General features: G+C 40.3%; 1 protein-coding gene across 2 annotated transcripts in view; it reads right to left on the minus strand.

The window, feature by feature from the left end:
- Window positions 1-1,398: 1,398 nt before the first annotated feature.
- SIAE (sialic acid acetylesterase) overlaps window positions 1,399-26,990 on the minus strand; it is a 36,007-nt gene continuing 10,415 nt past the window's right edge. For both annotated transcript variants that reach the window (XM_014793720.2, XM_087433860.1), the window contains 8 exons: window positions 26,779-26,954; window positions 17,509-17,647; window positions 14,010-14,181; window positions 12,250-12,359; window positions 11,537-11,670; window positions 5,310-5,464; window positions 4,114-4,309; window positions 1,399-2,693 (listed from right to left, as the gene is read on the minus strand). In XM_014793720.2, the coding sequence (XP_014649206.2) occupies window positions 2,442-2,693; window positions 4,114-4,309; window positions 5,310-5,464; window positions 11,537-11,670; window positions 12,250-12,359; window positions 14,010-14,181; window positions 17,509-17,647; window positions 26,779-26,954 (1,334 nt within the window). In that variant the 3' untranslated portion in view covers window positions 1,399-2,441. The remainder of the gene's footprint in view (window positions 2,694-4,113; window positions 4,310-5,309; window positions 5,465-11,536; window positions 11,671-12,249; window positions 12,360-14,009; window positions 14,182-17,508; window positions 17,648-26,778; window positions 26,955-26,990) is intronic.

Raw genomic sequence — 26,990 nt, forward strand, 5'->3', positions numbered from 1 at the left:
GCACATACTGGAATGCATCGCATGTTGAAAGGCTGAAACTTTGGTTTCAACTATAGTGTGTATATGTATTTATATAAATATCACACATGCATACACATGTATGGGGATACATGGAATAATAAAAATGTTTTTACTATGGATCATCATTTTTAAAAACTTGAAAAACAGTGCCCTCATATACTTAAAATATCTTTTCATCTACTGGATTGTAAAAGGTCTTTTAAATTTGACATCCAGTGTCCATGAGAATGAGGGAAAAAATGGAACTATACCTTGGTGGGAATGTAAACTGTTGAACCCTTTGGGAGGGTTAAGCTGTAGATAATCAAAATTTTAAACATATTTTTCCTTAAACATGTTATTCCACATTAAGGACCCTAAGGAAATAAGTGTGGTATGATGTTTGCAGCAGGTAATAGTTATCACGGTATTAGTTTTATAGTGAAAAATTGGAAAAAACCTGTATGTCTACTAAGGGGAAATTGGTTAAAGTAAGTATGGGTCCCACAAACTGAAACACTAAATCTATAGTCAATTGACACAGGAAAATTATTGTGCTAGAATAAGTCAAAAACACAGATTACAAAATATACCACGTAGTGTGTAAAATATAACCCAAACAAATCAAGTGACTGTTCACCAAAATATTGTGTTTCTCTCCAAATTATGAATTTGGGGGTGGTTTTTACTTGCTTATACTTTTTTGTTAGCATCCAAATGTTCTACAGTGATTATAAATTTCATTTTTCAAACCATAAGAAGTTATTTTCATTTGGGAAATAAACTGCATTACCACAGAATGTTTTAAATTATTCAACCATTAAAAATAAATTAAGATTCACGTGCCTCCATTAATATATCCACTACCTAAGCCTAATTTTTTACACTGTGTGCACCAGGTTACTGGGGTGAAAGGAACCCGAGCTTCTTGGCTATCGCTAGCTGCCTCCAAATTAGACCAGCCCCTAGTGTGTGTGTATTGGGGATGGGAAGGGGTAGATGGGTAAATTTACTTTTTCTTAGGAGTCTGTTACTAGGTTCATGGTTCCCATTAGGCCAGATGCATAACAGGTCAAAGTATGGGTGTTAGGAGTTAATGGTACTAGGAAGGCCTCAGAGGAGCCCAAGTTCCTTGCAGACTGCATAGTTGTTTTGGTTTTTTACTAAATAAAATGCTGACACTGACAAAGCTATTCCTGCTGTTTGGAGCTACACCAGGACGATTTGGAGGACAGGTGTGGCGAGAAAGATGCTTACTGCTTTAGTTCTCATTTTTCACATTAAGGGAATGAAAGCTACTCATAGGTAACAGTCTTACTCCCTTCTCACGCTTCAAAAGACAATTTACAAGCTCATTCCTAACCCAATTTTGACTGGATATAAATGTGTACATGCCACTAATGATTATACCTTTATTTCCAACTTCTGATAACCACAATTATCAAGTGCCATCAGCTGTTTTTAATCAACCAATCAACAGCATTATGATTCTTAAGAGTAAACACACAAGCCCTCTTTCACATTTGCCCCATCTGGATTACTTTTCTAAATGCTTATCATGTAGCTTTACTTTCAGCCTCACTTTTTTCTTCCATCTGGATTATCCTTTTTATATTTAAACCTCTTAACTTTAAAGAGCCTGAGATTCATATTTAACTCTAATGAACTGTTCGCCTCTCAGTGACCTCCACTGTCATGTGTTCCTAAGCCTGTGATTCCCCCACTCCTGCTCTGGGTAGCCTGAGGGCCTTCCTGGGCTACCACCGCCTCACTCTTTCTCTTCATTTCTTAAGGCAGTCCCTCAGCACCTCCCCAGATGCCTGCACAGGGTTCTGGTTGGTTTGTTTTCAACATTCACATTTTCATCATTTGGACTGACGGAACAGAATTGTTTTGGGCTTAGAGAGAACACAAATAGGGCTATCTTCAGTTATCTGAAAGACAGTTGGGTAGTGGAAGAAAGATTTCAGTTCCAGATAAGGAAAAACTGTTGGGAAGTTTAGAATGGAAACCTTATACAGATAATAACCACTTGTCAGATTTTGTAAAGAACACATAAACACCACCTGGCTTACATAGCCTTGAAATCTCTTCCAGTCCTGAGTTTCCACAATTCTGGATGTAAGAGACAAAAGTGTTAGACACTGCACTCCCAATAATGAAGAAAGTGAATGACACTGAGGTTCAATTTGTTTGTGGTTTGGAATTAGTCCGATACAGACACCTAGACCAACCAGGGGACAAAAAGTAATCATCCCATTTACCTATCAGCCCTGGATCATCTCAGAATACAGAAACAGCCATGTGCTAGCTGGGAGCTGTCCAATGAGACCTTTGTATTAATTTCCTTTAAAAGCAATAGTTGTCATCATTTAAACTCCTAAATGCCCAAATCTAAAGAATCCACACTATGTCTAAGATATGATCATACTGCAGCTAAATCATTTTGCAACCTTGCTATGATTTCCAGGAATCTGATTTGTAATGACAGCAATGAAGGGAGGAGCTGGCAGGGTACTGGTGGGGTGGTATAGAGGACACTGTTTATATTCACAAGGCCATGTGGCCCAGGCATAGCGAACAGCAACCAGAGTGTCATGACAAGAACTGATATTCAGGGCCAGGGTCTGGGTGGAGAAAGTGTTCATAAGAGCTGGAAGCCACTTGCATTGACGGTTCTCGCAACATGAGATCTATTAAGAGAGCATAAAACAGGAACGGTTAGGTGAGTTAGTAGGATATTCCAAGAGACTGGGAACTGCTCTTTCAGGCAGACTAGAAGAGGGGAAAGGAGCCATTCTTAGCCAAGGACCATTTCCTACAACAATCAGAACAAACCTGAGTACAGGTCAGCACAGCCACAGGTTGATAATAAAGGTTCATGAGATAAAATAAATAACTTAAATCAATCAATAAAACATTAAGTTACTGAGGAAGACAAGGAAGCATAACCACATAAAGCATGTAGAGAAGGCCTCCCTGAACATTCGCGCTGCGACCACTCCCGCCAAGCGGCAGCGCGGGCAGAGATCGCGTGAGGAAGCAATCCGGGGCTGCTACTACTCTTTGGCGCTCCCAAGGGAGCTGAGGAAAGGAGGGGCACAAAGGAACTTTTGGTAATAAGCCTTTCTCAAGTCAGAAAGCAATTCAGGGAAGGGAACATAAATTATCCAGTACCCAAAGGTTAAATTCTGTCCTGACCCCAACTATGATTCGGGGTCCATATGATGGGCAGACTGCCAGCAACTGACTGAAGAAGAGAACGCAGAATGCAGAGACTTCTTGGGAGCTGGAATTCACCTACCACCAGCCTCTAAAGAAGCTAGGTGGGGTAAGCGCTGACCAAGCACCTGAGGCAAGCAGATACAGTAGTCAGGATTCCAGAGGAGGAGCAGCCCTAGATGAACTCCTGTGCAATTAAATTTCTCTTTCATAATCTTTCAGCTCCTCCAATGCCCTCTTTTCACACATCCTTCCCCCCACCCCCTCCACTAACAGCCTCATGATTCCCAAAGACACTCATTTAAATGTTCCATCTAGGAACGCCTCCACCCCCACCCCCAACTATAGAGACTGCTATAACCTCTTTAATCAATAGCCCAGTTCCACAGTAGAATGATCCTTGCTAGGTATTAAAAGAAAGTAGTTTCATTACATTAATTCACACTAAGCAACAAATCACCAAGCTTAAGCCTCTCAAAAGAAACAATTAAACTCAAAAGGATATCAGAATTCAAGATAGCACAACAAAAGAGACACCCAAGGATGAGGGAAGTGTTCTGCAGCAAGGATCCTCTCAATAGGTAACCTACAAATAAAGCTGCAGGCCCTTCCCAGAGCAAAGATTTCATATTTTCTGGGAGGGAAAATATGAAAGGAGTATCATTTTAATATGGACTCATTTTCCCTTCCTTGATTGTCCTGTCTATCAAAATTGCCTCTAAGCAAATGAATTAATAGCTGCTTCTTTTACCCCTCTGAGATAAACTCAGACCCCACCAACCAACACCTGCCCCACAGTAAAGCTATAATTAAAGAGATGGGCTTCAGTGTGGAGGAAATCCTGACTCACAACACAGGATGAACCCATATTGATTCTGCTCTTCTTCTCACCTCAAATGTCTTGTCGTCCTGCCTCTGCACATGGATTTGCTGGGAATATGTGAGGTTGAGCAGCCCCTTGTCAGCCAAGAGTTCTATCTTCTCAGGCAGTGGTCCTTGAAAGATCAGCTTCTTCTCACCATAAGCCACAGCACGGGCCCCCAAATGCAGCCTATAGGCCACAGTCTGTTTATCTCGAGCGTGGATGCTACAGGACAAAGAACAAGGACAGAACTTTGGGTTTGAGTTCAATAATAACCACACTTTTTTAAAAAAATGAAATATTATATAAAATACGCTTTAAGAAGGAGAGAACAAAGTTGACTGAACCTAATAGCCAGTGATCGGTAGCTAGTTAGTTTAAGAGAAATGGTGAATGGTAACCATAGATGGAACTCTGGGCCTTCTATGGGTTGGAAATCTTGAGATAACAGATGACCTGGATGGAGGGAACAGAGGGAGGGAGGGAGGGAGGGAGGGAAGGCATTCAAACTACCTAGGAGAGGTAACTCATAAGACTATTCCAACCTCTAAAAGTCCTGTGTTCCATTTGAATCAGCTGTTCATTATTTGGTCCCCTCCAGCTTTTATTCGTTCATTCAATAAATATTCATTCATTCAAAAATAAAGAAATATTTATGTATTCAAGATCCTACTATAATCCAGACACTATGTATTAGGATCCATTTCACATTTGAAATCCCCTTATATCCTATAGCTAATATGTGGTAGTCATCAGGGCAGTTCACAAATATTCCATTACTCCTCCTCTGAGTCCACGGTAGAGGAAGGTAGGCATAGCCATATGCTTTGCTTTGGGTAATGCAATGTAAACAGAAGTGTCTCACGTTGCTTCTAGGTGGAAGCATTTAATTGCCAGTGTGAGACTTGAAGGTGACTGCAGAAGCACAGACTGTGAAGCCTCTGTCACTCTGGATCTGTGAATGGCTATGATGAGCAGAGCCTCTCTGTTGACCTTCTTTGGACATGTAGTGTGAACAAGAAATAAATTTTTGTTACATCAAGGCACTGAAATGTTGAGGGTTTTTTTTGTTACTGCAGCACATCCCAGCATAAATGACTGATAGATAATGCTTCTAAGGGCCAATCCTTAGACCACCTACTCTCTGCTCCCTCACAAGTGAACATCAGAATGAAGCCTATAAAGGACATATAATGTTCAAGCAAAGTCCAAGAAGCAACCATACCTGCCAAAAGGTGAGTTCCTATCACCGAGATCCATAGCTACAGCCATGAAAGTGTTGGGCATCCTTAGGTTGGGAACATAGCCAAAGTCTGCTGTTTGATGCCAACGGATCTGGGGAAATTTATCATCTGAGGTTGCAGACAAATATGAAGATAACTGGAAAGTAGAGAGATTGTTACATCAGAATTTTATTGCATCAGAATCCTACACTGGAGTCTTTTTCACAAGCAGACCCCGCTTCTGCTTCACTCATTTGTTCAAATGTTCATTCAACAAGTATTTACTGAGCTTCTTACTGGTGTGACTGAATCCCTCTCATCCCACATGACACAATGTAACCTTGCCACGCCTCTCATCAAGAGGTGGAGTCTATTTCTTCTCCCATTGAATCTAGGCTAAGCCTGTGATTTTCTCTGACCAACAGAATGCAGCAGAAGTGATGCTGTGCAGCTTCTGAGTCTTTGCCTTGAGAGCTCTTGCCTTCTGATTTCATTCTCTTGGAACACTGAGATGGCCATGTAAAAAAAGCCCAGCTACCTTGCTGAAGAAATTATGTGGAGAGAGGGGCCTTAGAAATTAGAATATCATGAGGAGAGAGAGGTGCCAACATCCAATTTCAAACTGCAGCCACAAGAGCAAGCTCCGCTGATATCGCATAGAGCAGAGATGAGCCATCCCAGTTAAGCCCTGCCTGGCCAACCCATGGAATCATAAGCAAATAAAATGGCAGCTGTTTTAAGCCACTAAGTTTTATACAAAGCCATAGTTAGCTGATACATCTGTGTACAACACAGGGCTAGGTACTATAAGGAAGCAGAGAGAAATCTGCCCTTGAGCACGTGGTAACTTGCATCAAAGACCCCAATTCTTCACACCTTCCTATATCCACACCCTCCTGCCATATGGCTTTGTGGTTTCTCCCATTGAGAAAAAGAGTATATTTCCCTACCACTTGATTCTGAGCTCAGCCATGTGGTTTGATTTGGTCAACAGACTGAAACAGAAGTCATGGTATGTCAATTCCTAGCCTAGGCCTCAAGAGACCTCGTGTGGTTCCACTTGCTCTTTTGCATTTCTGCTATCACCATGCGAATGACATGCCTAGGCTAGCCCACTACTCTCCGGAGAAGAAGGAAAGCTGTGGAACAGAGCTGTCTCATCTAATCTACTCCAGCCAAGCCTAGACTGGAGCAGAGCCCCCCAGCTGACCCACAGAGATTTGGAAGAGCCCAGTGGAGCTCAGCCAAGGTCACTCAACCCCAGCTACCCAGGCATGTGAGCTATAACAATAAATATTATTTTAAGTCATGGAGTTTTGAGGTGGTTTGTTATACAGCAGTAGCTAACTGGTATAAGTACTTCAGTTTGTTGAGGGGACAGACCTGCACATATGAAATGTTAATAAACACAGTATAAAATAGTATGGATTACATGCTCTACTGGTGGCACAGACAGCAAGTGCTCTACATTTAGAAGAGACAAAGTTTATTATTATAAGACAACATGGCCTTAGAATATGTAAAAAAATTTGGATGGGCACAGAAAATATGAGAAGTCACTACAAATAGGATGCTCATATTTCACATGTTAGAACCTTATAAGATGCAAAGGTAGGAAGGAGAAAGGGAGCTTTGAGAGAGCAATATAGCTGGACTGGAGGATTTATGCAGTGGAAAGATAGTGAGGCAAGTGTTTGGATAGAGTTTATACTTTATTCTATAAACAATAGGGAACCATTGTGAATGTACTAAATGCCACTGAATTGATACCTTAAAATGGCTAATTTTATATTACGTGAATTTCACCTCAATTTAAAAATTAGAGAGCCACTGAAATTACTGACATGATAAAAGGACTATTTCAAAAGATCAATCTAGTGATCATGTAAATGGTTCTGTGAAGAAACAAGACTGAAAGCAGAGAGACTGATTAATTACAAAGCTACTATAATATTCTAGACACAAAAAAGAAAGGTCTAACCTGGAAGTTTTGTAGTGGGAACGAGACAGTTAGAAATAAGATAATCTAAAAACAAACCGACACAACCAGGCAACCCACTGGATATGGAACACAAGAGAAAGGGTAATATCCAATATTCAGATTCTATAACATCTGAATTATCTGCTTGGGATTTTGCAGATGCTAGTAAGGTCCTTTATCAGTTGACTTCCAGGTAACCAAAAGGAAGAGTATGATGGTGAGCCCGACCCAGTCAGGTAAGCCCTTTTAAAGAGGGTCTAGAAGACAGAGACCTCTCACCTGCTGGCCTTCAAGAAGTCAGTTGCCACGAGTTCTACAGCTTCAAGGAAATAAATTCTGCCAACAGCCACGTGACCTTGGAGAAAACCCCAAGCCACCTTCACTGCAGCCCTGAGCAGAGGACTCAACTAAGGCATGCATGCCCCAACTCCTCACCCATGGAAACTGTGAGATAAAAAATGTGTGTGGTATTGTTTCAAGCCAATAAATATGCAGTAACTTGTTATGTAGCAATAGAAAACTAATATACTAGGGAAAGAACTTTCCAGGAAGAAGGAAAAGAAAATGGCAGGCCCTAGGGAGGGAGTATGCCTATTGTGCTTAAAGAAAGCAAGGCAGTCAGTGCAGCTGAAGTGGAGTAAGCAAGGCAAAGAAAATTAGGAGATGAGGTCACAGGGGTAATGGAGGCAGGGCAGACCATGTACCGCCTTGTTGATCTCAGTCATACGCAGGAAACACTGGAGCCTTCTGATACGACGTAGTAATACTAAAAACATTTAATATTACTACAGTGCATGTGGTCCCACTATTTCTTCCTTACTTACTTCTCTGACGTTTATATCACCCTGTTCTCTGACTTAGCACCTATTCTTAGCCCTAGTGCCAGCCAATGAGAGGCATCAACCTATTATCTCTCTTTTACAAACTACGATCTTAAAGTAAGTCAAATTGCAAACTGGGAAACAGCCTGGGCAAGCAACCACATTGTCTTTGAACTCCATTTCAAAATTTCTGTCCCCATGAGAGGAGCTGCACTCTGAGTAGTCTGTTCCTTCTAGTCTTATTACTCTCATAGCCCAGGAAATACCTGAGATCCTCCCTGCAAATGTGGCCAAATGAAGCTTTGGATAGAAGAAGTTTTCTGCTTCTTGAGTTGTTCCAGAAAGACTAGAAAATCATCAGGAAAACACTGGAAAGGTCGCAATAGTAGCAGAAAGAATGTGGAATGAAGGATGTGATATGGAACTAAGGGGACATTTCCAATTCTCTTATTAAAATCTCTTATGCAAATTTATTTTAACATATGAAATGATAAAAGGTGCTGAAACTTCACAATGGAATCTCATGAAAACTAGAAAACAGGACTAGAAAGATCCAGTGATCTTCTTCCCACACTACCAGAAGAATGGAGGTGGAACCATGCTCACCAGCCAGTGCCATGATAAGGATCATAGCAACAAAGTTACCAGCAAGAGTCTAGGGTGAATTCCAGCTTCAAGCACAACAGGAAGCAATGCTAATAATAGCCACTTAAGCCAAGGAAGTTTTCTCAAAATGGCAGTTTGCTGAAAATGCCTGCAGCGCTTCTCCTCTCTATTGCATTGATGGCACGACTACATACTGGCCACATGGGGGCACCACCATACTCCACAATCAAAAGAAATTCCTGTGATTTTCCTAATCTGAGATATTAGCAGGGCGCTGTTCAGTCTCCCACAGTGTTTCGTAGAAATACTATTGCTAATGAAGGCACGTAATAGGCAAAGAATATAAAAGCGGCCACATTCAGAGGATTTTACAACTACACTGTAGTTTGCAGTCTGTTCCACTGGTCCTCCAAACCCCTTTTTAAAAAACATACTCCTAGGACTCCAGTCCCTAGCCATCTGCTCTTCTTTCCCTCTCCTGCTGCAGGTAACCTCTCTACTAATAACTCTCAGATGCATGTCTCTAGCTCTTGTCTCTCAGCTGAGCTCAGTGATGTTCAATGCCTTAAACTGACTAACCGCGCCACCCCCCCCATCTCTAACTGTGCTCTGGTTATTGCAACCATCGTTACAAACTCAGCACTTCTATAAAGCCAATTCACCTTTCCTTACAGACAAACTGTCCCTCCAGATTTTCTGACTTCTCTCAATAATAATAAACACTATTATCTGGCATGTGCCAGACTTTACATGGATTAACTCATTTAATACTGAAAATAACAAAGAGGTTTGATATCTTGTTCAAAATCACATAGCTAAAGAAGTGTCAGAGCTGGGATTTGAATCCAGGCAGACTAGCTCTGGATCCATGCTCTGAACCATTATATTGTCATAGCTGATATTTCCCTTTGAAGGTGTACATTTATACTCTCAGTTTTCCACAAGTAACCAGCATACTTTTGTTGATGATGGTAAAGTGAGAGCCCAGAGGCTAAGGAATTTCTACTAAACTGTAAGGCACAAGCGCAAGGACCAGGTCTCTGACTCGTGCTGTATTGCCAGCACTTCACACAGTTTATGGCATACGATAAGCATTCAACACACACTTTTGGTTTGAATTGGCTGAAGTCACATTCAAATCACCATGTACACAGGCTAAGAGCCAAAAAATTACCTCAAAAGTCCAAATGTAGTTTCCACCAACAGTAGTACAGACTGATGCCAAGAGTTGCTATTTTGAAAATAATGAGCAAAAAAATCTTTTTTCAAAGTCAAAACAAATGTAAGAAAGAAGGAAGAAAACGATTGTAAAGTACTTATAAATGGAAAGAGGTCTATAAAAGTCTATCCAAAAAAACGTATAGTGAACTAGGACAAGGAAAGGAGATGGGAGGATGGTGAGAAGAAGGTATCTGTGGGACATGCAGAGGCAGCTGTCTGGAAGTACGTATGTCCAATTCAGATATTAAAGCCCATTCAGTTATTATGTTGAGTTGGGCCTTGTTTTTATAACACCTTACTTGTTTAATTTCCTCTGTTCCAGAAAAGTCAGAACTACCACCCTGCTAAAAAGTCTAGGTCTTGGAGGAGTCATATGAACAGGTGAGGCAAGGCAATTACGAATTTGGTTAAAAATGTTTATTCTTTTTAGGCAAGGATAGAGCAGAATATGACTATTTACCACTAATTAAAAGTATGGTTTCTCTTGATCTGTTTTTTCATTCACGTGTTAGGCCATGTTTAATAAGTGCCAACCAATTAGGTACTAGGAATATAAATGTGATCCAGGAAAATACAGTCATGTGTGCAACCTCCATGCAAGTAAAAAGCAGAAGTAAAGGGTGCTAAGAATCACCCAACCGGGGAGAGGGGGTATCTAACCCAGACTTTGGATAGTCACAAAAGGCTTCCTAACTGATATCCGAGCTGAGACCTGAAGGAGGATTAAAAGTTAGCTGGGAAAGTACGAGAAAGAAAGATCAGAAAGATCGTTCCAGGCAAAGAGCACGTGGGAAAGGCTGCGAGTGCAAGAGCGAGGTTCATTCTAAGGAGCCGCAGGGTAACAGCAAGTTGGGAGGGTGTGGGGACATTCTCACACACAGGTGCTAAGAGTATCATTTTATACAAATCTATAAACTTCTACAGAGAAATTTTGGGACATGTTCAATGCCTTAAAAAGTTTAAGTTTTAAAAGTTTCAATTTAACCCAGGAATTTCATTTCTGGGAATTTATCTTATAGAAATAACTAAGCATGTATGTAATGATTTAGCTACAAAAAAAAGAAACATGCCACTGCTTAAAAAAGCAAAATGTTTAAAGCAACCTAAGTGGCCATCTATTGAGGACTAGTTAAATAAAGTACAGTACTGCCACATTTCTGAATACTCCGCAATCATTATAAATTGTGCTGAAGATTAATATTTATTGTCATGAAACATGTTCAAAATATGACATTATGAGAAAAAGCAAGATAAGATACAGTATCGTGGCATGGATTCTATTTCAAAAATACATGAGCAGAAGAGGTCTGCTTATTTCTAGATTGTGGAATTATAAATGTTTTTAGCTTCTTTTTTGCTTATCTTTTTAATATTTCTTTAATGAACATGCAGTGCTTTTTCAACAGAAGAAATATTAGTTACCTATTATCTTTCTCTGAAGTTTTAATGGTCCCACCAGTGAACTGAGATGAATTGTCTTACATTCAGCTCTTGACCACCAGGCTATAAGAGCATAAAAAGGAATATGGATTCCAGGAAAGAGATCTAGACAGCACATCCCCACACCAGTGCCCATACCCCTCTTCCTCTCAACACATACCTGGACAAATCCAAACGGGAAGAAACGCTCTGTCTGTCCCTGGGAGCCGCGGTGGAAGGTTTCGCGCCAGTCTTCAATGAGCGCAGGGAATGTGCAATTGTACAGGTCCCTGTTAAGATTTATATTGGCCTCCCCTAAAAACAGTCCAAATTGTGAGAGGAGTTTGGGGTAGATGCAAAAACAGCCACACATTACACCCCAAACTCTATCCATGCCCTTAGGAAGTGGGCCTTCCTGCAGGCTCTCTGGACTGGACTTGTGATTTGCTCTGGCCAGTGGGGCATCAGCAAACATGATGCAAGCAGAGGCTTGAAAAGCACTTCAGCTTTGGGGGTTTACTCTCCCTTGACACACCTGGAACCCTGAAACTGCTATGTAAATGATAGATAAGTCTGAGCTAGCTTGCTAAAGGATGAGAGGCCACATGAGAACCATGGTGCCCCAGCAGATAGACAGCCCCCAGTCAACAGACATGAGGGAGAGGCTATCCTAGGTCATCCAGCCACCAGACAACCTGCCAGGTGGCCAAAGACACACAACAGATCCCAGCAGAAATTAGCCAAAGCAGCCCAGACAGAAAAACTACCCTGCTAACCCACAGAACAGAGAGCTAAATAAACTTATTATTGTTGTAAGTCACTAAGTTCTGGGGTGGTTTGTTATACAGGAAAAGCTAACTCATACAATGGAGAAATAGCCAATTGAACACTCACCTTGATACCATATCACCCCTTTCAGAGTCATATTATGTAGCGGATGGATCATGGCATTCCAGAGAACAGAGTACTCACTGGGACCAGTTACAAAATCAGATGGAATGAACCTGAAATCCATAAGATGCACAAGCGTCAGGAGAGAACTAGTGATTGATCACATGATGATCCCTAAGCTGGGAGTGTATCCAGCTTGCATTTGGGTCAAATTTCTGATGAAAGCAACAGAGAATTAAATTGAACCTCTCCGCTTCACATGAAAACATGTGAACAGTCTCCAAATTTCACTTCCAGGTTCTTTCCAGGATAAGTGTATCAGTCAGCTTTCTAGGAGTTCAAAGTGGGCCATCCCAGGGCCAGCCCGGTAGCTTAGCGGTTAGGTGCGTGCGCTCCGCTGCTGGCGGCCCGGGGTTCAGATCCCCGGTGCGCACCGACACACCACTTCTCCGGCCATGCTGAGGCCACGTCCCGCATACAGCACCTAGAAGGATGTGCAGCTATGACATACAACTATCTACTGGGGCTTTGGGGGGAAAATAAAATAAATAAATAAAATCTTAAAAAAAAAAAAAAAAGTGGGCCATCCCAGTTCGCAGATAAGGTCATCAAAACCAGAGAGGAAGAGTGTTTTATTATGAGTCTCTAATACAGGCAATAAATGTATTTAACTAGTGCTCAATGGATGGACACTTAGATTGTTTTAAGCTTTTTGCTTTTATAAGCAATGCCATGATTATCTTCCTTTCAGCTAAATCATTTCATACAGGCTTAATTATTTCCTTAAGATAAATTCCCAGAAATGAAATTGCTGGGTCCAAAAACACATTTTTGTAAGGCTTTGAACGTGTTCCTAAATTTCTTTGTAGAATACTTACATATGTATTTATACTCGTAGCAGCCATGTATGAGAATTCCCACTTCCCCACACCCTTGGTATTGTCCCTTTCATGTCCCCAGAGATATGGGAGGCCCGGCTTTAGATCCCTCCTACTCTGCCACAGGCCATTCTTTCTGTTCTCAAGTCGAATGTCTTCACTCCCCCCCAGACAAGCCTTTACCATACTATTCAAGAGCCCAAGTCCATCCTCTTCCCAGAGGCCTTCCTAGAATTGATGAGACAACGTCTGTGAAAGCAGTTCACATATCATTACTCTCTATGTTAATATTAGTATCAGCATTTTAGTAACTAGCCCTTTCTCCCCATCCCAAATATTCTTCCTGGTCCAGCTTTTCCTAAGTGTGCTTTCATAATCAGTATACTAATATATTTCTTTAATTACATGTATATTTTTTCTTTCTATTAGACTGTTTATTCTTATATAACACAGTACTTTAGAGCACAGACATTGAAGCCAGACTTTGCCATTTACTAGTCGTGTCCATGAGCAAGTTACTAAACCTCTCTCAGAATCAGTGTCTTTATCCATAGTATGTTCATAGTTTCTACACTTAAAGAGGTTATTGTGAGGATTAAGTGAATTAATAAATATAAAGTTCTTACAGCAATATCTGGCATATAGAAAGCTTTCAGTTAAGTATTAGCTATTACTACTATTGGGGAAAAGAATCATAATTGCTTCTTGACATATTCTCAGATTATTGCAATGGTGATTTCTGTGCATGAAATAAGTTACATACATTCAATACATATTTGGACATTCAACACATACTTGAGTCCCCAGAGGAGACCATGATCCTTCTCTCTTTCATAACTTCCTGGGAGGCTTTCTCCCAGACTGAGAATGCTTTCTTACCCTTACCTAGGGACCCCACAGGCTTTCAGTGACCTTCCAGATGACCAGGCTTCAATGGGTGTCCCACCCCACGAGGAGGCGATCAGCCCAATGGGATACTGCAGAGTGTCATACAGGTAACGCCCAAAGAGCCAGCACACTGCTGACATGTACTGGAAATTTCCGTGGCCTAAGTTTTCTGTTCAGAGAAATAGTTAAAGAAAGAGTCAGGGAAAAATTAGATGGATACAAACTGTAGCTACTAGATGAGTCTAGGTGAGAAGAATGGGTATGAGTCATTCCTTGCATTATTTTCTAAGACTTTCAAAGAGTAGGACAAGATTGAGAGGCAAAAGATTGAGAAGCCAAAGCTCTCTGGCCAAGCAAGAAGGCTTCCCCTCTGACCCCAAGCTTCGCCATCTCTTACAGCTTCCTGAGAATCTAGGAATATTAATACTCCTCCTCAAAGGTGAGGTGCAGAAAGGCCATTGGGCCTCTATACTACCATCATCTACACCTCTCCTCTCACCTCGCCATTCATCCCCACTTAGCTCTGTGGAAGGGAATAAGCAAGCAGGGGGCATGTCAAGAAGAAATGTGTATTTGTTTCTGGGTAGTTTTATAACCAATTTTATAGCAATGGTAATGAAAATACGGACAAGTAAGTCACGGGAAGTTTGGCCAAAAAGGAAAGCAACAGAAACCAAAACTAGTGTTTAAGTTTTCAGCACAGTCTACCTCATGAGTCCACACAGCCCGATAACTAACACAGACCAGAATGCGCAATTTGTCAGAAGAAAGCTGATAAAGAAGGGAACATGCACAAGCATACAACTGACGGGATCAATTCAACCCAGTATTTATTAAAGAACTACTATGTATAAGTCACTGGCTTGGCACCATGAAAGATTCAAACTCAATATGGTCCTGGCACTCAAAAAGCTGATAGTGTAACAGTGGGAATTCAAACCAATTTCAAATCAATTACAATTGATTGAGCACTTACTAGGTGCCAGGCACTTCTAGATGGTTGAAATACAGTAATTAAAGAGATATGGAGAGACATGGAACCTCTCTTCATAGCTCTTATATTCTACAGAATAAGACAAATACTCAGCTGAACAAAATATATGAAAAAAATATGGTTAAGTGCCTAAAGAGGCACAAACAAGTGTTAAGGGGTTTTAACAGCAAAAGAAAGAATATCAAATGAAAGGCAGATCATAAAAAGCCTAATGAAGCCTGACCTCCTCCCCTGTGCTTCCATAACACTCTGCGCATAGTGTTTCCCTTTCCCCACTAAACTATTAACTACTTGAAGGCAGGGACTCCACCTTATTCACTTCGGTGTCCCCAGTGTCTAGTACCTAACAGAGAGTCAGTAAATGTCTACTGACTGGTGTTGGGTGGCTGTGGGTAGCCGGTATCAAAGTGGATTCAGTGACAGGTAGGTATGGGGAAAGGTAAATAAGAGGGAAGGCGAGAGAGGTGGGGAAGCGTTGACGGATAGACAGTTTACTATTTAATAAGCAGAGCTGGCATTCTAGGCAGATGAAACAATATGTAAAAAGGTGCAGAGAATAGGAAAAATTTTGAAAGTATTTGACAGGAGCATAGATTATAAAAGGAGAATAGTGGAAGATAAGACTGGACGGGAGGTTAGAGTCACATCTTGGAGTAAAGAAAATGGAAAGCCACTTGAAAATGCCTGAGAGTGAGAATGTGTGGTAGGCAGAAGAGCCTCCCAAAGATGTCCACACTCTAATGCCTGGCACCTGTGACTATGACCTTATGTGGCTAAAAGGACTTTGTAGATGTGATTGGGGTTAAGGACCTTGAGACAGGGAAATTGTCCTGGATTATCCAGATGGAGCCAATCCAATTACATGGGTCCTTAAAATCAAGATCTGAAATGTGAGATGCTCTTGCCCAGATATCAGCATTGCCTCATCTCTTTCAGGTTATCACTGAATGTCGCCTTTCTCAGTTGGGACTACCACAGCTACTCTCCATTGGAAACCACTACCCCACCCCAGCCCCAGTGGTCTGTATTGCCCCCCTTCCCTGATGTGTTTTATTGATTTATTCTTGTCTCATCAGCATGCATCACCATCTAGCCTATCCCTTAATATTCAAAACTTTATTCAATCTCTGAGTTCTGAGAGTAAAAGGGAGCTGACAGCAAGGTATAATACATTATCCAAATCTAACTGATTCTTGAGTTTTGGATACCATATAGTAAGAGCTCATAGACCAAAAGAGTCACCCAAAAATTTACCCAAATCTATTCAATTCCTGAGTTATTACAGGGAGAGTTCAGATAGTATGATACTGAATAGTATCAGATACATTGTATATCATTTACTAATTTTATTATTTATTTCTGTACCCCCCGCACTAGGATGTAAGCTCCATAAGATTAGGTGTGCTTGCCTGCTGTATTCACTGCTATACTCCCAGCACTTAGAATGGTGCGTAGCACATAGTAGGCACTCAAATATTTGCTGAATGAATTAATACTTGAAAATACAGGAGCAATTGAGGTTACCAAGGTAAAGCACATATAGACAAAAGAGAAAAAGGACTAGAAAGAGCACAAGGGACCACGTTTGGAGGAAGGGATTGAAAGCAAAGAAACAGGGAAGGAGAAGACAGAGGAGGAGAACCAGGGAAAGGAAGCACCACGCAAGCTAAGAGGAACGTGCAGTTCCTCAAAGTGGCAGTCAGCAGTGTCGAATGCTACAGAAGTGCCCAGAGTCTATAACTAGAAAAACAGTAGTACCCTCCAAGGGAACAAGTTGTTGAGGTGGAAGCAGAAGCCAGATCACAAAGGGTCAGCGTGAACACGTGGAAAGACAATGAAAAGGATGAAAACCAAAGATGTTCTAGAAAAGTTTAACCAAGCAAAGGGGAGAGATGAGGAGGGTGTTTGTTATGTTTAGTTTTGCTTTGTTTTGTTAGAATAAAAGAAAAGATAAGCTCTGAGAGTGGGGACTGAGTCTGTCTTGCTCAGTGCTATATCCTTGGGGCCTAGCACAGAGCCTGGCACAGAGTGGGCATGAAATAAAGGTTTCTTGCTGAATGGACAATGGGATAAAAGAACAGAGCCTGCGGGATAGAAGAAGGCCGTGGAGGAGGTACAAGACCAAATCAGAGGGGACCCTGAAACACCAGTCAGTTGTGTTCAGACACAGAAACAAAAAAAGAAAGAGAAGAGAAGAACAGAGCACTGAAGTGCCGAAGAGTGATGCTGGCAGAGCTCACGCTGAATGGCCTCAGTGTGTTCAGTGAAGGTGAAGGAAGAGTCATCTGCTCACAGCAAGGGGGAAGATTCACCGGTAGAGTCTTGCTTGGGAAGAAACATATGAAATGGCCACCAACAGGAATGGGGTGGAGAGTCAATAAGAAATGAATGAAAGGATGGTTGAATAATAATAAATAGATCAGAACCAAATTCAGGATTACAGATTCCATAGGGCACTAACCCATTATATAAGAGATGGCACACGTTCCAGCAATCACTTACCTGCGGTAGGCTTAGACCATTGCAAGTCAACCTCAGCAAGGTCCTCCAGCTCCTGCTGTGCCTGAACGAGAGACACAGAGAGGATGCGGACAGACTGATAGGCAGCAGTGTTAGACAGCTCGCTTGTAGCATTAAATATCTAGAAAAGAAATAGGAAATGTCATTTCTTACACCAACCTAGTGGGTGTCAACTATCCTACTGCCTCTCAGTAAACACTACCAACCCTCTGAGCTCTTTCTGAGCCTTCAATATACCAAGACCAAATGAATGACCAAAACCGATGATGGGTTGGTCTGAGTCACCTTGACCCACCTTGAGCAACAGAGACGGTGATGAATCATGTCCCCAAAGAAGGTAGGAATACAATGAAATCTGAGATCTCAAAGAGCCTGTCTATATTAGAAGAGAGGAGCTATGGAGTAGTTTCGGCTAAACAAGATCAAGCATTCAGAAATAGTATCTGATAACATAAAGCCATGGCATTAACTTCTTTCAAAAATGGAGCCAAAAAGGCCATGGGGAGGTAGGTTTGTGTAACCTATACCACATAAGAGAAGTGTATTCAAAGGAAACCCACCTGAGAAATGATTGTTGAACTACTGAAACACACTGAAATCAGTCTCAAAAATGCTTATATTCTCATCTCAGTCCTGGCAAATCACCAAAGGAAAGCATAGAGGCATGGCAATTTGAAAGGTGGTGTTCAGGGTAACTGCTGAGGACAGTCCCAGGAACCCAGACAAAGAAAAGGGGCCATCCAAAGACACATCCCTTTTTCCCAAATCACTTTATGAAACCTTATGAGCTGCCAAGAGCATGACAGGAACGGCTGAGGGTTTTCCTGGACAAGAACACGTGTGCTACGCTGAGTAGTTTCTTTGTTAGTCCTATTAAACATCATTCCTCTCTGAGCTACACATAAGTGCTATTTCCTTTAATTCTGAATTTTTTAGTTATGTTTTTCCTTTATTTTAAAAAGAATGTATCATAAATATGTTGTTTTGCTTTCTTATATGTGCTTTTTTTTTTCCTGTCTTCTCTCTATCCCCCTGGACTAGTCTGGTTTTCCCAAAACAAAGGGCTAATGGGCGCATCAGGAAGCCCAGTTATCATTGGTCTCAGGGAAAAGAGCTCCAGCTGAGACAGGACCGCCACAGCGAGATGCACAGGAGGCTGGGATACTTTCCACTGGCCGCTAGCCACAGTGTGCAGCTGGTTTGCTTTCCCTCCCACCCACCACAGAGAATACAGCTGGCCCTCCAGCCCACAGTGTAAGTGAAATGATGGAGCAGCCAGAGTGCCCCCACAGAGCATTTCATTGAAATACGCAGCCCCTTGAATCACCTTTTGACTTGCCACTGAGACTGCTGTGGCCAGTAAGACAGCCAGATGCAAATGAAATGGCTCTTTTGGTCACAATGGGAGCCACAGCCTGAAACGCTCCCTGGGTAGCAGCAGCTCTAGCCTGTCAGGGTTACTGGTCTTCCCACTATCAGGACAGAGATTACAAATGGCCTCGGGAAAATTCCATAGGAAATCCAGACCTGTTTATTCAGGATCTTGCCCGGCAAGTTTAACGTAAAATAAACATTCAAGAGTAAGAACAGGCTAATGCACTCACAGTATATTCTGGCAGGGAAATTATTTTTCAGCAGCAAGTACCCGTAAAAAGTCGCCTCCCTTGAAATTCAGTTCTGTACTAAGCGCTAAGATCGCATGTTGCTTCCATGGAAACAGTGGATAAAACTGCCTTCATTCTTTCCACCCACACCAGCTTCCGTGCTGACTGGGAACTCAAGTGCCTCGTCGCAACGAGATGCCAGCTTGGGAGGCAGTATGAGTGAACATGCTACTTGTCTTTCAGACCCGCTGCTAACACCGTAGACTATTCAAGGCCAACAGAGTCGGAGTGGCTGGCGTTCTCCTGTATTGTTACCAGCACACAGAACTGGATCCAAAATGTTGGCTGGAAAACTTCCATGTTCAAGCTCACATTTGTGTATTATTTCAAGCCAAAACTTGAAAGCTATAGAAAGTGTTAACAAAAATGGGGGTGGGGAAGGAATTCTGGCTATACCTGATGACAATTAATTCTGAAATTGGTATCCTTTCCCAATCTCACCAAGCCTTTTTGATGGAAGCATTTCCTCAGGGATATTGACAGCAAACTCAGGAATAAAGAGATTTCAGGAAGATTTTCATTTAAATGACACTTGGTTTCCCTGCTGATGAAAGGGGAAGCCTTACTCCATCTGCTGAGATCAAATTTCATCTCATCAAACACCTCAGTGTAATTATTTTTCTACCAAGTATTTAAATGAGGATGTAAATGAATACCAAAGTATTTGAAGTCATTAATGCTGTGGCGGCTGAGAGAGAGCGCCACTGCCTCTCCAGGGACTGGCCGTTCACCATCAAAGCAGCTGCTCACCGGTGTTCATTTTGTAACCTTTATACCACATTCTTGAATTAATGAAGAGACGTCAAGAATCCATTTCCTCAGAGAATCTTGGCATGGGCTCTGCATGGGGGAGCAAGGCGTGTGTGTGTGACAGTATGTGCGTGTGTGTGTGCGCACATGCACAGCACGCGCACACACTAAAGGACCCAGGGAAACTTTACTTAAAAGAATTTGGATCCTGGAAGTCATTTTACCTTCTACTACAGCATAATGCAGCAGTTCTAAAGTTGAGGGTAATAACTATAAACAAGCCAGCCATCATAACTCCTGTAATTCTTTTATTGTAATGTGATACCAGCCCTTCTCTTCTGGATTTTAATTTCTCTACATGTAAAGTAGGAATGCGGGGATTGCTGAAATAGTGAAAAATGGGTGTGCTGTCTAACGTTGGCCATCTTCTTCTGAGCCTAACTAGAAATATCCAAGTCTTAAGACCCATCCGAGGGGCCAGCCCAGGGGGCCTACTGGTTAAGTTTGGGACACTCCGCTTCAGCGGCCTGGGTCCGGTTCCCAGGCATGGATCTACACCACTCATCTCTCAGTGGCCAAGCTGTGGTGGCGGCTCACAAACAAAAAGAGGAAGATTGGCAGCGGATTTTAGCTCGGGGAGTCTTCCTCAGGAAAAAAAAAAAAAGACCTACCTTGACTTAGGAAGCGACAGATGAACATTTAGACTTTTCTCCATTTATAAACATCTCACTCTGTGTTATAAATAACACTCGATTTTAAAATTCCACTTTACCCTGACAACAAGATGGGCACACAATCTGCCATTTCCTTCATTTAAATGTGAAGAGTGTTAGGTTATAGTGGAAATCTTACCTCCTCAGAAAAGTCACATGGGGGTAGGGAGAAAAAAAGAGACAACACCGTGTGTGTGCGCGTGCGCGTGTGTGTATTGGGAGTCATGTAGAGCATCCTTTTGATCACAAAATATAAAGTTCAACAGCGTGTTAACAGACTAGAAACCTTGGCTTTTGGTACTGTCAGCATCTAAAATGCTGTCTTGCAAACCAAGTGCATGATTTAAAACAAAAAAATAAAAAATTAACACTTGGATGTTTCAGATGGACTCTTTTTTCTGTTTCCCTATATCTCAGAGTTTGTCGCCTTAGCTTAAGAAGTAAAATGCTTAAGAGTAGAAGACACTTAAGAGCAAATTCTAGGCAGAAAGAATGTGTTTACTCTTAACAATCAAAATCTGATTTAGCTTGACAGAAAATGGGATGGAATCCCCTGGCATAGACTGCTATTGAGAACCTGACTGTATGGATACAAATAGATCTGGTCCATGCCTTTCTGTGCAAACATGGAACTGCAATTAAAGCATTAAGGAAAGTACTGTTTTCCTTAATGACTTAACAGCAATTCCACTTCTATACAAAACCATGCTTCTATCAAGAAATAAAACTTCAATTTTGCTTTCATTCGCTTATGCTAAAAAAAAAAAGCCCAGAAAACTTCAGTTTAATAAACATTTAAATTCAAAAGGCTTCTGTAGGGGCCAGCCCCATGGCCTAGTGGTTAAGTTTGGCACTCTCCGCTTCGTTGGCCCAGGTTCAGTTCTGGGTGCAGACCTACACCACTTGTCAACCATGCTCTGGCGGTGACCCACATGCAAAACAGAGGAAGACTGGCACAGGTGTTAGCTCAGGGTGAATCTTCCTCAAGCAAAAAAAAAAAAAAAAAGGGCTGGCACAGTGGCATAGCAGTTAAGTGTGCATGCTCCCCATCGGCAGCCCAGGGTTTGCAGGTTTGGATCCTGGGCACAGAACTACACATTGCTTATCAAGCCATGCTGTGGCAGCGTCCCATATAAAGTAGAGGAAGACAGGCACGGATGTTAGCCCAGGGCCAATCTTCCTCAGCAAAAAAAAAAAGAGGAGGATTGGCAACAGATGTTAGCTCAGGGCTAATCTTCCTCAAAAAAAAAAAAGACTTCTGTATATTTAAGTAGGGCAGGAAGCAAGAGGAAATAAAATAATGGTTAGGAAGACATAAACACAAGAATTCAGACTTTGAATTAGAAAACTAATGATGAAATGAAGTGGATATGTCCAGAGGATCTTTTTAGTAGCATTATTTACTAATTGGTTAAAAAAAGAAAAAGACAAAAAAAAGAAGAAACTATAAGTGGCAGAAGCTATAGAAGTAAAATAAGAAATCATAAAGTATGTGAAAGGGCTCACTTTTATAAATTTAAAAAAAAAAAGAAAGAAATTGAGACCATGGTCTAATTGTAGAGAACTTTTAAATCTCAAATTTAAATATTTCTCAAAGATGAAGAGGTAGATAGCACAAAGGCAGGAAAATAAAAATAACTTGAGAAGAAACCGAGTTTTAGAGAAAGAGCTGGGGAAGACAATAATCTTTCCAAGTTCTCAACCTATTAAAGGAAGCAAATCAAAGTATACAGAACATATTAGTGCCAATCAATAACTCAAATTCAAGAATTTATTCCTAACATTCTTATTTATATAATGTGCCTCTTTATTGTAAACTGAGCCTTTGATAGATATTTAAGAGGTTAAGTCAATATCAATTTCTTGTTTTTATAATTTTCTTTTAAAAATTATAGTTATTTCATGCTCATTATGGAAAAATCAGAAAATACAGATAAGCAAAGAAAATCAATCCCAATTTCAAATGTGCCAAAGAACTTAACTCATATTAGTTTCTCTGGAGCTCTGATACTGAGTAAAAAATATTTAATAATATTTCAGCAGTATGTTAAGCCTATATAGTTCAAATATGCCTATAAACTTGCTATTACACTGTCTTGCCTTGATCTTAATTTAAATGAAACAATAATGGTCACTCTTATCTTTACTTTTAAGTCAGATAGCTTCCACTAGACAAATGAAGTGACAACAATTCTGAGGCCCAGAGCACTAACTCCTATCATGCTCTATCCAGAAATCCACTCTCTTCATTCTAGACTGTTTTTGTGTTTAATTAGAAAGTAGAGTTGATCCCAACAAGAAATGAATGCTAAAGACACATAGCACCAAGGCTTTTGTTCTACCACTGCTGCCTTGCTAGAATACCAATCAAACCACCAAGAGGATGGCCTCCCTGCATAACCGTTTCAATGTCCTTTTCATCCAGCGTTACTGAAGAGACCTCACTCATAGTCTGTCAGAGGGGCCCCATTCTCTAACAGCAATGGAGACAGCAACACTGCAAGGGGAGTTTCATCACAGACCAACATGCCAGCAAGTCAGCATTCCCTTGTTCTGTCTTGATTCTCCATGTACTATATGCGCTCCATCCCTACTTGGGAGCCTACAAAGTGGTCTTCCTCCTGACACTTTAGCAGGGTAAATAGAGCCCAGTGAAGCCTCTAAATAGTTACGATAAAGGAGAAAAAATGCTAGGTCTCAAAATTTAAGAATAATTAACCTTCAAAAGTCATGACTGAAATAGAAAAAAAATTGACACTAACAAAAGAAATCCCAGGCTATGAAAAAGTTGCACAAAAAAAAGTCATCACTGGCCTATTATTATTTCTTCTTTCCGTGAAAAGAAAAAAGAAATATATATAATACACATATCAAATTGATATATATTAATATATATATCAATTTGATATAAGACACCTAATTGAAGTATCAAGATGTCTGCAGCTTACCTTGAAATGGTTCACACACACAAAAAAAGATAAGCCAAATATGGCAAAATGTTAACAACTGTCAATCTAGGTGATGAGTATATAGGTGTTTATAAGTCTCTTACCTTTTGTGTGTGTTTGAAACTTTTTATGATAAAAAGTTGAAAAAATTATGACATCTTATATTTAGACAGCAGTTTTCAATTTATAAGAGCCTTCAGAGACAAAAAAAATAATTTAATCTTCATAATGGCCCTATAAATTTGTTAGGTCAAATATAATCATTGGTATAGTATAGTCTTAAAAACTAAGCCTCAGACATTTAACAAAATTCAACATGTTTCCATGATAAAAACTCTCAAACAACTAGGAATAGAGGGAAAATTCATGATAAAAGGCATTTATGAAAAAGGCACAGGTAACATCATACTCAGTGGTGAAAGACTGAAAGCTTTCCCCCTAAACCAGGAACAAGACAAGGATGTCTACTTTCACTACTGCTATTCAACACTGTACTGAAAGTTCTAGCCAGAACTATTAGACAAGAAAAAATAAGAAAAGGCATCCAAATCGGAAAGAAAGAGGTAAAACTATCTCTGACTGCAGATGATATGCTCCTATACATAGAAAATCCCAAAGAATCCACAAGAATGCTACTAGAGCTAATAAACACATTCAGGAAAGTTAGGGTACAAGATCAATATGAAAAATCATGTTTCTATACATCAGCAATGAACAATCCCAAGATGAAATTAAGAAAGAAATTCCATTTACAATAGCACCTAAAAGAATTAAATACTTAGGAATAAATCTAGCCAAGGAGATAAAAGACTTGTACATTGAAAACTATAAAACATTGCTGGAAAAAATTAAAGATCTAAATTAATGGAAAGACACTCCATGTTCACGAATAGGAAGACTTAACATTGTGAAAATGTCAATACTACCCAAAGCAATCTACAGATCCAATGCAATACCTATCAAAACTCCAACAGCTTTTTTTTGCAGAAATGGAAAAGCATTTCCTCACATTCATATGGAAGTGCAAGGGATCCTGAATAGTCAACACAATCTTGAAAAAGAAGAATAAAGCTGGAGGACTCACACCTCCCAACTTTGAAATTTACCACAAAGCTACAGTAATTAAAACAGTATGGTACTGGCATAAGGAGAGACATATAGACCAATGGAATAGAATAGAAAGCCCAGAAATAAGTCCTCATATATATGGTCGATTGATTTTTGACAAGAATACCAAGATCATTCAATGGGGAAAAGACAGTCTTTTCAACAAATGGTGCTGGATAAACTGGATATCCCCTTGGAATAGAATGAAGCTTAGACCCACACCTCACACTGCATATAAAAATTGACTCAAAAAGCATCAAAGGCTAAACTTAAGAGTTAAAACTATAAAATTCTTAGAAGACAACCTTGGGGAAAATCTTCATGACACTGATTTTGGCAATGATTTCATGAGTATGACACCAAAAGCATAGATAACAAAAGAAAAAACAGATAAACTATACTTCATCAAACTTAAGAACTCTTGTGTACCAAAGAATACTGTAATGAAAGTGAAAAAAACAACCTACAGAATAGGAGAAAATCTTTGCAAATCATATATCTGACAAGCAATTAATATCTAGAATAGATAAAGAATTCCTACAATTCAACAACAAACAACTCAATTCAAAAATGGGTAAAGGACTTGAATAGACATTTCTCCAAAGAAGATATACAAATGGCCAATAAGCATATGAAATAATACTCAACATCATTAGTCATTAGGGAAATGCAAATCAAGACCATGATGAGATACCACTTCACACCTATTAGGATGGCTTTAATAAAAGAAAAAAAAATTAACATGTTAGTGAGAATGTAGAGAAATTGGAACCTTTGTACATTGCTGGTAGAAATGTAAATTGGTACAGCCACTGTGGAAAATGGTTTGGTGATTCCTCAAAAGTTAAACATAGAACTAACAGATGACCCAGAAAGTCCACTCATAGGGAAATATCCAAAAGAATTGAAAGCAGGGACTGGAACAGATATCTGTACACCAATGTTCATAGCAGCATTATTCACAATAGCCAAAAGTTAGGAACAACCCAGGTGTCCATCAACAGATGAATGAATAAACAAAATGTGGTACATGCAATGGAACACAATTCAGCCATAAAAAGGAATAAAATTTTGACATATGCTACAACATGGACGGACCTTGAAAACATTATGCTTAGTGAGATAAGCCATACACAGAAGGACAATATTACATGATTCCACTTATATGAGGAATCTAGAACAGGAAAATTCATAAAGAGAAAGCAGAACAGAGGTTACCAGAGGCTGGAAGAAGGGGAAAAGGGGGAGTTATTTTTTAATGGGTACAGAGTTTACGTTGGGAATGATGAAAAACTTTTGAGTTCAGTTAGTGGTGATGGGTACACAGAGCATTGTAAATATATTTAATGCCACTGAATTGCACACTTACCAATGGTTAAAATGATAAGTATTTTGTTATATTCATTTTAATCACAATTGTTAAAGCATGTTTTAAAAACAAAGTCTCAGAAATACCAAGTGATTTGCTCCACGTCATGCTAGTTGTATGACCAACACTCAGTCTCAATTTTTTAATCTCCATGACAACAAAAGACATATAGTATATTAGCTGCTCAGCATTAAAACAAAATCTAATTGTTTTGATTTCCTAGGCTCTCTCCAGAAGCTCATCTTCTAAGACCAATCCAAAAGAAGAGTAATGTACTTTAGCCCCAATTTGATATGAAATCACCACTACCCTCAGATACTCTCTCACTTCTGCCCTTAGCCCAGGCAGGTGAGAAAACAGTGCCCAGCACACTTAGCGTACACTAGCCATGATCAGGAAAGCAGGCTCCGGAGTCACGTCACCAGTTCATATCCTGGCTCCACTACTAACTGTGTGACCTCAGCCGGGTAATCTAACCTCATGGGTCAGTTTCCTCAACTGTGAGATGTGAATAACAGTACTTACCTCATAAAGTTGTTAAATCAAATTAATACATGCAAAGTACTTAGAACAGATCTTGGCTCATGGTAAAAAAGAAGATTTCTACCACCTTCTCCTCCTTACTCCCTTCCTCCTCCTTCTTCTTTTTCCTCTTTATCATCAGCAACATTATTTATTTTGGCTAAGACTCTGCAAATTACCTGTGAAACCGTCATCTGCATGTTACTTTGCCCACTGCAAAGCCAGACATCTCCAAATAAGACATCATGAACTCTCAGGGTGAAGTTCATTCTCCCAAGAGTCTGTTGTGCCATCACTTCATAAGATCCACCAGGCTTCATAGGATCCAGTATCACCATCCAGCTATTAGAGTGTGCTGAAATAATAAGGCTCCATGGAATTAATCAATCAA

This window comes from Ceratotherium simum, chromosome 7 (genome assembly GCF_057802395.1).
Source record: "Ceratotherium simum simum isolate JZ-2026a chromosome 7, ASM5780239v1, whole genome shotgun sequence".
Classification (NCBI taxonomy): domain Eukaryota; kingdom Metazoa; phylum Chordata; class Mammalia; order Perissodactyla; family Rhinocerotidae; genus Ceratotherium; species Ceratotherium simum.